Source organism: Gavialis gangeticus, unplaced genomic scaffold, assembly GCF_001723915.1.
Source record: "Gavialis gangeticus isolate Ggan-Ray unplaced genomic scaffold, GavGan_comp1, whole genome shotgun sequence".
In the NCBI taxonomy this organism is placed as follows: domain Eukaryota; kingdom Metazoa; phylum Chordata; order Crocodylia; family Gavialidae; genus Gavialis; species Gavialis gangeticus.
Genome location: NW_017728973.1, coordinates 2,458,950 through 2,471,542, shown reverse-complemented (window position 1 = coordinate 2,471,542; position 12,593 = coordinate 2,458,950). Strand labels below are relative to the sequence as shown.

Genomic DNA, 12,593 nt, shown 5'->3' with positions numbered 1-12,593 from the left:
GCGGGGGGCGCTCCTGGCCGGGGTCGCCCCGCGCCTTGTGCGCGGACAATGGGCGCTCGGTCGTCGTCCTGGCCTTAAAGGCGCAGGGGCAGCCCATCGGCCGACGTTACGTCCATGGCACGATGCCCCGGCCACTGGTGACCCGCGCCATAAAAGTTTCCATGTCTGCCCACCTCTGCCAAGGAGTCTGGCCCGATTCACCTGGGAGCGAGGGGGTGGGCGACTCCACACGCCCACGCCGTGGTTGCCCCGTCGACTTGCAGCATGTATGTAATGTAGAGCAGGGGCCACAGGAGGGCTCGGCCCGTCCTTGCGCTGTGCCCTGGTGAGCTGCGAGACAAATCTTTCCACCCACCACACAGCCCGGGTGACCCTTTGCACCGTGTGAGAAATGACTCGACGCTGGTGGCTAGTCGAAACTTTATTGTGACCATCCCCTGTGACCCTTGCGATTCGTGACTCTGTGTTGGTGGCCAGTCGAAACGTCACTGCGTGATGCACCGGTGACCGGTGCGATTCATTTAGATGGGCCACATGTGTCAAGTCATCCATTGCACTGGTCACTGGCAAATAAAGTTTAAAAGGGCCACGTGCGCACAGGAATTTACTGTGCGTGTCATCAGTGACCGGTGCAAGTAATCGCCTTGCACATGTGTCTGGTGAAAATGTATTACATGATTCAAGCGATCTGTGTGACTAATTCAGACCGGCCACATGTGCAAAGTACTTAAATCGTGCCGGTTGCTGGTGAGAAGCGCAGTACAGTTTTGACTGGCTGCATGTGCCAAGTAAATCTCACAGGATAAAAAGGGCTACCTAGCCAACAAACTCTAAAAGTTAGTGCTGGAAAATGTTTAACAGCTCTGTAGCTGGTTTCTCTTGAGTCTGTCTGATCTTTTACATGATACGCTAACGTTTTTGCAGCCCCTGCTCAGATTAACAGAAGCCTCCTACAAGGTTTAAAAATGATGCCCCTCAAAATCTGCTCGCTCCCTCTCCCTCTCGACAAATGGTGTTCTGGAGCATTTGCCAACCAGCTGCTTCTCTTTGACTAGTTCACAGGATCACAAATGAAGCTGAAACTAAACCAAACTAAGAAGTTTTGCCGTCCTGTTTTGTTTCTAAAAATAGGCAGCAAAAGCCTTGCGCCCACGCATGCCTTGCAGTTTAATTCTTGCGAGCCAGCACTAATGTAACCGATTAGACAACCTTCACTGCTCAGGCTGGTAGAGGAGCAGTGCACAGCACGCAGGAAGAACTGAATTGCTGTAAGACTTATTTGAAGCATTGGGACTTACTGTTTTGTTTGCTGTGGACTCCAGCAGTGAGCTTAAGTGCTTTCCAGACATTGAAGAAGGGATGGATCCCTGTCTCAGATGAAGAAGTAGGCTGATTAAGGGGAGGGAAGCAATAAATAAGGATGTTTTTAGTTGTTGTGAGTCATGGGGCTGAAATGACTCTTAAGGGACTTGAATGCTGGATGAGTAAGGGGCCTGGCAGAAGAACTGAGATGCCAAGCTCTCTGAAGGAGAGTGGCATGCAGCCACTGAGGGGAGAAGGTTGTGGGGGTGGGAGGGTAAAAGTTGGCTCTGTCAGTCTCTCAGTTAGATTGGATTGTTCCTGAAAACCAGCCAGAAGGCGATCTTCCATTGTGAGCATGCTATGCTTGGTGCTAAGGATTATACGTACAAGCTGCCAGTACAAACACCTGCTAAGCTTTTCCTATCTGAAAAGTTCAGTTCAGTTGTGGCAGTGGCCAGCTGCAGAAGACTTGTGTGCTAGTAGCACCTGGCAATGTGCCAGCGAGACCAATCTGGGGTCACTCTAGGAGCCATTCTTAAGCAGCTCGGAGACCAAGGTCTTGAGAGTGACTGCAGGGGGTTGCATTTCTGGGTTTCAAGAGTGTAAGCAGAGCTTAACCCACCATGTTAAACTGGGTATACTGGAAGACCGTTCTTACTTCAAAATGCTTACAAGCAAAAAGGAGGAGGAAAGATGGGGAGATGTAATCACATCTCACATGCATAATGGAGGTGCTTCTTCCCCAGTCCTACTGTTCCCTTTTACAGACTAAGTGTCCTTAGTGGGAGAAGGCTTTTGATCGCTTTCCGTCAATAGTGCAGATCACTCACTTTCCTAAGATTCAACACTTTTACTGGCCAATACGAGCAACTAGTTGTAGAAATAAATAAGTTGTATTCTGGTAAGCCAAGCTATTGCTCCAGCTGCACACAGATTTTTGCCAGGGAAATTGGCTACCTTGTTAACTGGAGAAGGAAGCTGAAAAGCAATTCTTTCCATTTTCAGAAGTCCCTGCCCCTGCTCTGCAACTGAAAATATGCATCTTCAAGTCATGGGCTTTTAAAAAAAAATTTCTTCATTCAAATCTCAGCTTCTGCTTAGCCATTTAGGAGGTCACCCTCCATCGTAAGTATACTGATAAGGAAACTAGTGTGATAGCATGATGCTGAATTACCCTGGTATCACAGCAGTTCCTGGATTGAACCCTGCCCAAATGACATCTTAGGATTTCTAGTTCTCCCGACCTGTGTTACAATTATATTTGAAAGAGCATCATGTGCCTTGAGTGACCCCACTCCGTTGTGTATTTGGCTCTCAGAGCAAAGCACTGACAGATATGCTGCTGCCTTCTAAGGTCCTTCCTGTAGCCTTGCTGCTGTAGACTCTAAGCAACTTTATTAGTTTGAGAAGGGAAAAGAAAAACTCAAAAGTCAGTCCTAGACCTGTACATGTCTGATAAAAGTACTACACTGCAAGGAATTATTCCTGCTAGACTTCTCACCTCCAAGGCATTTTGAAGGTGCCTGTCATTACAGGGTAGGCCAATGGGAACCAATCCTTTTGGTAAGCGTACCATAAATAAAGCCCTACACCATCCTCATGTCACTTCAGTCCCCTGACCTATCTGCTGCTCTGTTTTACGCTCCCTGCCGTACCTGCCACTGTGCTGCCTGCCCCTCACATGCCATACTGGGAGGCTGCCCGTGTCATTTGTGAAAGTTAGCTACCCCTAATGTAAGTCATAAGATAGGCCAAGAGCAGTAAGAGTTAAAAGCTGAAAGTCTCAAGTTTTGTGGAAAGCATCAGAGTACATCAGAACATTTGGAATCTGGTCAAGAGCATCCTGGGATGGGTGGAATAAATACAATGGTAGATAAGATTGATGTAGTATGTTACAACCAAAATGTGGTACATACCTGGGAAGCCAGGTGGGAATGGTGTAAGGTCATGAATTGGCAAATTGCAAGGTGCACGGCGCCAAATGTGATCAGTCGTATGTAGGCAGTGATGCAGGCTTGATGTAAGTGCTTCTAATGCATAAAAAGAGTAAAACAGAAATTCACTTTGAAGCAAATTAGTTTGTAGCCTCTGCAGCTTGATTTTTAACAGTTTGCCCAACATCAGCAGTTGCACAACAGCACAAGATTTTCGGTTCTCTTTGAGTTATTTTTAAGTTTCCGTAGGCTGGCGTAGTCTTTATAAAAGTTTAACTTTGGGAAATGAATAGCTTCTGTTTTCAAATGTACCGAATTGAGTTTGACCCTTAACTGGTACGTGGGGCAGGGAGAGGAGAGACTGAGCCTCCAGAACTGTGGAGCTTGCAGTGATGTTATTCTCCCTGGCATTTAAGGAGTGTAGTTATGGGCACTTAGGGAAAAGGCACAATTCACAGAACAATAAGCAAAGGAAGTTGACTTGCACCTTTTAAGTTTTGAGTTTTCTACTCGGTTGAGATGGAGTACTTTTGACTCGCTGTGGGGCCCAGTAGAAAGGCTTTGAGGGACAAGTTTCTGTTAATTGTTCAGAGCATTGTAAGCTGAATAAAGCAGCTGAGGTCTAATAATGGTGGCATAGATGTATGACATAATAGTGTCATTTAAAGTCATCACTGGACCACTTCTGCCTTTCTAAGTAGCCCTCCCCTCCTCCCCCTGGTTTCCAATAAGGACTAGGACACTGATGTATTGTTCACAACCAGAAAGACTGTATTTCTTTGGATGTTTAAAACATACATTTTTTTTTGTTTTAATTTCAGAACAAAGGCTTTACAAAGAAGAGTCACACATTCCTGCCTAAAATATTTAGGAAAATGTCTACTCAATCATCAAAAGAGAGGCCTGAAAGCTTGCAGTTTCCATTCCTTGATGATGATGATACTGTTTCTACAATCAAGGAATCTAAAACCTTTGTCATCCTAAGAGGTCTACCAGGCAGTGGGAAATCCACTCTTGCCCAAGCCATTCAAGACAGATATAAGGATGCCTGCCGGATCATTTCTGTTGATAGCTATAAGATTGTACCTGCAGTAAGAAGCGCCATTCCTGAAGATTATTCAAAGATGGATGAGGATGTAGTTGACTGTTGCAAGCGAGACATCAGTGTTGTTGTTGTGGATGACACTCATCATGAAAGGGAGCGACTGGATCAACTCTTTGATATTGCTGACAAGTACCGGTACAAAGTCATCTTTGCTGAACCCAAAACGCAGTGGAAAATGGATTGCTTGCAGCTGAAGGAAAAGAATCAATGGAAACTGTCTGTGGAAGACCTGAAAAAGATGAAGCCAAACTTGGAGAAAGAATTCCTACCCATGTATTTTGGTTGGTTTTTGAACAGAAAAACTTCCGAGAACTTGAGGAAGATTGGGCAGGCCTTTCTCGATGAGCTTGGAAGCTCCAAGGCATTCAAAAAGGAGTCTAAACACTGTATGTTTAAGTGTCTTAAAGCTTTTACTCTAACAAGGAAAACAAATCACCACTTAAAAAAACCTGAAACAAAACACAGGGAATAAGCAAACTTACCCACTCTGCTTTCAAAACAGTACCTCCAGTTCCATTTGAAAGTTGAAACACAACCTTTCTTGATAAGGATACTGGGCAACATAATGTCTAGAAGCCAAAGTAATTTTATATAAGTTATTATATAAGGAAGCAAACCCCAGATTTTTTTTTTTAATGGAAAGTTCTGGACAGTGTGCCCCATGGAGCTCAGTTCCAGGTGCTGGCAGTGGGACATAGGGTCTTTTGGCTACAGCTCTCAGGTTGGAATCCAGCTAAGGCAGGAAGTAGCAAAGTAATTCCCAGTTGTTTCCTCTGATGGCCCAAGTAAAACAGCAAAGCAGCCAAGAACCAAAAAGATCAAATTATTTTCCTGCTCCTAAAGTATCCCCCACAGAGTCATGGTCAGGGAAGATGGGTGGGTGGTCTAAAGAAGTGGCCTTGCTGCTCTGTGCTAGCCATGTGACCCAGTTCAGTTTCTTCTCCTGCCCAGCCATCTTTAGCACTAAACAGCATTAAATGTTAAACAAACTTAAACCAGTGTTCGTAGGGATGAAGAGGCATAATGGGGACACCCTGATTTCTCAGTAGTAATTTTGCTCATCTATATTTACAGTTGCTCCTGCCATTGAAGATCCCAAACTTAAAATAGACCTAACCAGCTACTTCGTGAAAAGGCCACCAAGCGTCTTGCACTGTACTACAAAGTACACCGACTTCGGGAAGGCTCCAGGAGCTGAAGAATACGCACAACAAGAAGTTAGTGTCTGGCTAGGTTTTACTCCCTTCCCCTTGCCCCCAGCATCATGTTCAAGTGGGCTGGTTACCTTGGTTCAGGCCAGAAGAGGCCAAGTAGCTTTCTGTATCAACAGTGTACATTTGCATCACAAGAGCGCTTACCTGGCTTTGAGCTGTAGGGAGGCAGACGGGGGTGGTGTTCATTGGGATTGAAAAAAATGACAGTGAGGAGATGTCTGATGTTTTCAGCTTGCCTCCAATCTAGCTAGAGCTTCTCATGGCTTTCTCGGATGTAGGAGGGTTGGTTTTAATTGATCCCGAGTTACTTAAGGCATTTGCACCTTTCAGTAGTTGATTAACCTGAGGGTCCAGTTAAATGCAGGAATTAAGTTGACTGAAAGGTGGGGTGGAAAATTACATGTAGCCAGGTTGTTTCTGGAGAATGGAAAGATCTGAGTATATATTAAGCTTTTTGTAGGCATTGCTGTGTAAATGAAATATGCAAATTCTTTTCTGGAGATTAAATACTGAAAGCAGTAGAGAGCTACAAGATGAAGATGTCTGTGGTTTGCATAGACTTGCAAGCTGAATGCCTGTTTTTACAGGCGGTCAAAATTTTGTTCTAGATTCAAGTCTCTTTGCTCCCTTTCTCTCTGCAGGCTGTGAAGGCGGCCTATGGAAAAGCCTTTACCCTGACTATCTCTGCACTGTTCATCACAACAAAAACTGCTGGTGCTCGTGTGGATCTGAGTGATCAAGACCTGTTGCTGTGGCCAAGTGATGTTGACAAGATACAACCCACAGACAACCTGCCCAAAGGCAGCCGAGCTCACGTTACCCTTGGATGTGCCAGTGGCATAGAAGCAGTTCAGACTGGCCTTGACCTCCTGGAATTTGTCAAGATGGAAAAGGCAGGGAACAAAGGTGATGAAGTTGGGGAAATTGGAGGAGGGAAACTGCAGTACTTTGGCAATGGCATGTGGATGCTCCTGCTTTCTAAAAAGATTGAAGTGAAAGCTATATTCACAGGTTACTATGGCAAAGGAAAGCTAGTGCCTACTCAAAGCAGTAACAAACGAGGCTCTGCCTTTAATTCCTGCACTATTATCTAAATGCTCTAGTAGTGCAGTTGCCTTTTTTTTAAAGACAAAGTAACTTGTGTAACATTTATGAAATTGTAGAGAAATAATTCTACCTGTACTAAAGTAAGCCCTTCTGCAAACTTGAGTGATGTGTCTCCATTGAGACACAATTTATTGGCCCTCAGGGAGGAAATTAATGACCTGATTGACTGTAAAGAAAAATTAAGCACCTAAACACCTATTTCTGATCCTTTTCCAGTAGGCCAACTATGATTTGGTAACTGAAGAGCTGAAAGACTTTTTTAATGTACATTTTTTTGGTAGAGATACAGCTTTTCTTTTCTCAGAGGATTATTTTTTATGGTCCATTTTGTAATTTCCCTAAGAACCACAATCCTTAGATCATTCTATGAAAGTATTTTGACAGTAGTGGACCAAAGCTTAGGGCTACTTTTAATACTCTGAAGCAAAGCAAGTTGAACCTGGGACAGTCCCTTCCATAGGCTGCTGGAACATTGTGTCCTAGGTAGCAGATAACTAGGTTAAAACCACTAAAACCCAGCAATGGGTAGCAAGGATGGGAGTAGAGTTCTTGGTGGTTTTGGTCAACAAGGATAAGGAAGAGAGACAGGGGAGTTCAAGAGCCTTCATTATGTAAGGTCAAACTATTGCATCCACATGACTTGCCACATGTGGCCTCCCCACCTTCAAACTGCTAATAGGAAAGAGTCCATCCATAGGTTCGTTGGCAGGAGAAGGACCCATATATATCCAGCCTAAGCTGAAAGTACATTAAAGGCAAGTGGTATGTGTAAAATCACATAAGAGGGAATTTAAGCGAAGCATTAGGAAAAGCTTCCAAGTCATTAAATCTTTTCAGTCTTGCTGTGATATGGCATCTGCCACTTTCACACCAGACATCCAAGAGTGGACTGGACAAAGCACTATTTGTCCAGTTTACATAAACTGTAGGGAACAATCCTGCCCTGGGAGGGGGATGGAATAAACTAATAGGTCTCTTCCATCTCTAACTCATGATCTTATAGAAACTAAAATCACACCTGAAGTATTTTATTGTACTTCATGCAAGACTGATTTTCCTACTTTGGATTCAAAGTCTAATTCTCTTGAATGTTAAGGTTAGGTGGCAGCACATGAAGCTAACATGTCATAGCTTAGGAGGTAAATAGTGGCACTATAACTTTGCATAACTTTGCCTGTGTTCACACTAAACATTTTTCAAACTGGCTGTTTAAATGTTTTCAGTTATTAAACGTGTCTGACAGTTGAAGCTTGTTTCTGCTTATGTGAAAAGTCAAACAGCTTGCCTGTCATGCAATGGATACTTACTGTCATTGGCCTACTGTAACACTTGGCCAAACTAATAGATTCAGGTCAGAACAGCAGCTTATGCTCATGTCCCATGAACTGTAAAACGTCTTGAAATAAACCCCATATTAATTTATATATGTTTACTGTGTTTTTGACACGTACTTCCAGGGTTGGAAACAGTACAGGAGCTGTTGCCCCATGGCCCCTGCCCTCTCAATGGATAGTGGCTGTGCATGCATGCAGTGCTGCTCCCCAGACACTGCTCCATGCATAGGGAAATATCGTTTGCTTCCCCTCTCAGACTGTCTAAATTAAAACCAAGGGAAGCTTCAGGGCAGATGTCAGATGCTGTGATCTGGTGACTTTACTGGCAAACCACAAGCCTTTCAGCTGGCCTGCTGCTTCCAATAAGAGAATAGGTAACTAGCAATTGCTTACTAAGCTTCAGAGGGGAACACAGGTAGTCTTCCCTCAACTGGAGCAGAAAACAAGCTGCCTATCTCTCCCATGCTTCACAGTGGGAGCTCCACATTAAAGCTGATCACTTCCTGTTCAGCTGGGCCTTTTCTAGCCAAGTAACTTGTCCACATCTTTAATCTTTGAGGGACAGTCTTTTCCTTAATGACATCTACCCCAGGACAAGCCTTGCAAGAGATGGTGGGAGCATGCTGAAAACCCTTCTCCCTTGAGCAAAGTAACAGCATGACTAACTAGTCCAAAAACAATGCTGAGTCCAACTCTGAAACGTGCTGTGGTTGGAGCACCATATTCATCTGTTTGTGCAAGAACAAGAGCCAGTCTCTCCTCATTTAAATGTTTATTAGTTTGTACATCATATACAGTTTATTATAAAGTAAACCAATTGCATATGGTTTTGCTTCAGTCTGATTGAGATTCTGCATATAAACACATCATTTTGAATTATGTCTAGTGAAGTAAACAACAAATATTCACATTTTTACCATTCACATCCTAGAAAGGTAAGGGTCCAAAGAGGGACAGTATTTATACTGATGTGAAGCCTACCTTAGAGGGTTGAATGTCAGGGGAACCAAATCAAGCATCTGGATTGCTTCATGCAGCATCCTTTCATCTCCGTGGAAAGGCAACAACTTTACAGTGAGGTAAACATAGAATCCATTCCTTAAATTCAGTTAAATAAGACCATTGCATGGGGGCTAGTGTCCTCTCCAGGTGGCTTCACATCAGTGTCTGCTTTTGTCTTTAGTACTCCTTAGTTTCTTTACAATAAAGCAGGTATTATGCATGCAATGAAGGTATTTGGGCTGCCATTGTGTACTCTAAAACAGTTTCACACTCTTCTGTCTCTTCCATAGCATGAGCTATTAAGTGAAAACAGGGAGTAAGATGGGATAGTCATTTTAAGAGAGGCTATGGTCTACAGTTAAGTTGCATACCCAGCCCAAGAAAGCAGAGGCAAGCTGCGGTAATTCCTCAGCTTCCACTGGTGCTACCACAGCTTTAGTCCAATAACATTCTATCACAAATAGAACAGACCACAAGCTATCTTGTTTTTTTCCAGCTAAAAAGCTTTAAAACAAGAACTCCTGTTCAAAAATGAGCTGCATGCCAAAGTGACTGGCTTACCCTGAAGTTACTGGGGGGGGGAGGGAGGGGGCAGCAGCTTGTCTTTCTGTCTGCACATGTTGGGAGGGAAAACTAGGTGAAATAAAGCTGAAACATTACCAAACTACTTAGGCTTCCATTGCACATCTGTCCATCTATTCTGATGACTAGGTGTAGTGCCATCAATGGCTTACGACATGTAAAGCAGGGTCACAGACCATGCTGTCACTAGTCATGCCAGCTTTCAGATCCAATTAGAGCACTCCCTGTAAGAGCGAGGTGGAGCTTTGGATTTCTGAACTTGCTTTGTCTGGGCAGGGGCCACAAGGCACAAATTTAACCTGGAACACCAAGCCTGCTTGAAGCAGGTGAAATGCTTAACTGTTGCTACTGAACTGGGAAAGTGATTTTGAAAGAACAGCAAGCCGCTGCATGGGCCAAGTGGTTTGATCATTCAATTAGCTAAAGAAGAACTTGGCTAGGCACAGCCTGAGAGCACACAGGTGGATCAACGGAGCAGTGCAGTTGGGTATATCACTTGAGTGAGTCTCCATGACAGGAAACAAGCTGCAGCACAATGGTGATCAGTCCTCATTCTAGCCAGACAGAAGCATGCAGCGGGACTCGCATTGCTGATGTGGAGTACTTAATCCTTTTGCCCCCAACCCTTTTGCAGACTGCACTGATACAATTATTTACAAGAGTCAGAAGCCTTGGCCTCTACTAGAAGTCCATCCTTGGAGTAAGCCTCCCAAGTGTGCAGACAGAATAGTGCACTTTGCTATATAGCAGAAACCCCTAGAGAGAGCCCAAGAAACTCATGACATCTTCATGCTCTTTACAACTTAGGTTAGAAGAGTTCAGTTTTCTTGATGCCTGGAGAGGATTGGAAGCCAGTAATACCCCTGCAGCAGCCACAGCCAATAGACTTATCATTTTTGACAAGAAAAGCCTGTGTGAAAGGCATATTAGCTTTTAGGCCACATGCATTCCACTTGCAAGACCTCACAAGCATCAGAACGGATGTGCTCTTAGTTCAAGGAATGCAGTTACTTCCCTATTATTTTGAATAGGGCTGTGTCTGAGCCTGAACTACATGCAACTCAGACTCCATATTTTGGCCAAGAAGTAGAACATCAAACAAGCATGGCAGGGAAGACCTAATACTCAACATCTGCATTTCTGCAAATGCCTTTTTGAGTTGCAATAGAAGTTGCTTTGACTTATGCCAGTAGGTCGGTTTAAACTTAAAGACGTTCCACGCACAGGTATTTTTCTTTAGATTACACCTCGTACTGTCAGTAACAATTTCAGCTATCCTTCATCTCTTCAATGAAGTGTCTACTCTTATCAGTTCCTTTGCACGAAGCTATGTTAAAAAAAATGGCACATTTTTCTTCATTAGCCCTGTATATAGTCATATGTGCTACCTTAGGGAATTTAACTTTATTCCTGCCAATCCCCAGAGTCATTACAGCTGTGGGGGAGAGGCTCTATTTTGGCACACGTCCGCTCAAGAGGAATGTTAGTTAGATCCCAAATAGCGGAGTCCTGAGTGATGATACGCAAGCTGTAACAAGAGCCACTCAGATTTGAGGCCAAGCAGCTTTTTAATCTGAGGGTCCACAAGAACATGTTCTGGAAAGTGACTAAAGATGCCACCAAGCAAACAGTTTAAGGCTCTTGCTGTTATACCAGAAATAAAGCTTTCATTAATTTACTCTTATAGAGACTGAACTAAAAAAAAGAAGAAAAAAACCCACCCTAACACCCTTCTTTGTTGCATTAAGAGCAGAAGCTTTAAACACCAGTCTCTTCACATATGAAATACAACCTGTACCCCATAGGGGGAAAAAAGAAAAATCACAGGGAGTACAGCTACACATGTAGCCTATTTAATCTGTTTTTCTACGGCATTACATGTTCTGGGAACACCACTGACATTGTTTTGCTTTCTACAACTGAAATACTTGAGCATATTGTCCGTTTAAGATACCTGCTGCTTATGACAGTGGTAAATCCCTGCATCCTGGACCTCAGCAAGCCACTGGAAGCAAGGGGAGACACTAGGATAGGTACAGCATCCAGACAGATGGGTTTAAGGTGCCCCGTTTGACTCTAGGAAACAAGATCTATATATAATTATGTCCTATACTGGTCATGTATGAAATGCAGCGTTTAATAAAAACACATCTTGGCAGGTATTTTCTAAGAAAAACGAAAGCGTCCGTCTCTCCAAACTGTGCTAATACAAGAAGGTGGTTTAGTGTATGTAACAGCACCATGCTCTTCTGCTACTGTCCTGAGGTAACAGTATAGTTACTAAATTCCATTAATGTTATAATGCACTCTGCAAAAGTGAACATCCACGTGCATTCACTTTTAACCACATAATGGTGCTTTTAAAAAAAGGGCTTGGCACTCACCGTGTTAATTTTCACTACATTAAATCATGCAATCGTGTACAGTTTACATAAATACCTACTGTGTGTATTTCCTCTCTCACGAGAGCATCCATTCCTCTTTTGTCCCTCAGAGAATGGTCTTTCCTTCTAAATTTGGAGGGGGGCAAGTCTGTTTCCTTGACACTTACTAACAAAAAGCCACACTGCCAGAAAGCAGGAAGCAGGTCTTCATGGTGATAATCTGAGAGCCAATTCCAAATTGTGCGGTGCTATCAAGAACAAACACAAGATGATAGCATTCACAACCCAGTGTGTCCCATTGAAATGATCAGTCCTGTACACTTCGATTTACAAGAGAACCATGAAAACCAGAGTATAATTTCAATAGGCAACAACCATTTTTTTTAAATTCCTCCCAAACATTCAACATCCTGGAGTTGACAAGATGCGAGGGTCTTATTTGCTTCTCCTTTGCACCAGTGTAACCTGAGCAGGGCCATCAAGTTACACTGGTTCATGGGGGGTGGGGGAGGATGCAAAGTTTGTGGAGTGTGTGATTGTGTGTGGGTAATAGTGTGGTTGTACGGTTTGTGGGGGTGGGTTTGTGGGTATAGTGGGGTGTGCAAGGGAGCCCCTTGCACATGCCCCCC

General features: G+C 43.7%; 1 protein-coding gene across 2 annotated transcripts in view; it reads left to right on the top strand.

The window, feature by feature from the left end:
• Positions 1 to 8,084, top strand: part of CNP (2',3'-cyclic nucleotide 3' phosphodiesterase) — a 9,624-nt gene extending 1,540 nt beyond the window's left edge. For both annotated transcript variants that reach the window (XM_019506273.1, XM_019506264.1), the window contains exons 2-4: positions 4,058 to 4,727; positions 5,416 to 5,558; positions 6,197 to 8,084. In XM_019506273.1, the coding sequence (XP_019361818.1) occupies positions 4,112 to 4,727; positions 5,416 to 5,558; positions 6,197 to 6,649 (1,212 nt within the window). In that variant the 5' untranslated portion in view covers positions 4,058 to 4,111 and the 3' untranslated portion in view covers positions 6,650 to 8,084. The remainder of the gene's footprint in view (positions 1 to 4,057; positions 4,728 to 5,415; positions 5,559 to 6,196) is intronic.
• The last annotated feature ends 4,509 nt before the right edge of the window (positions 8,085 to 12,593 follow it).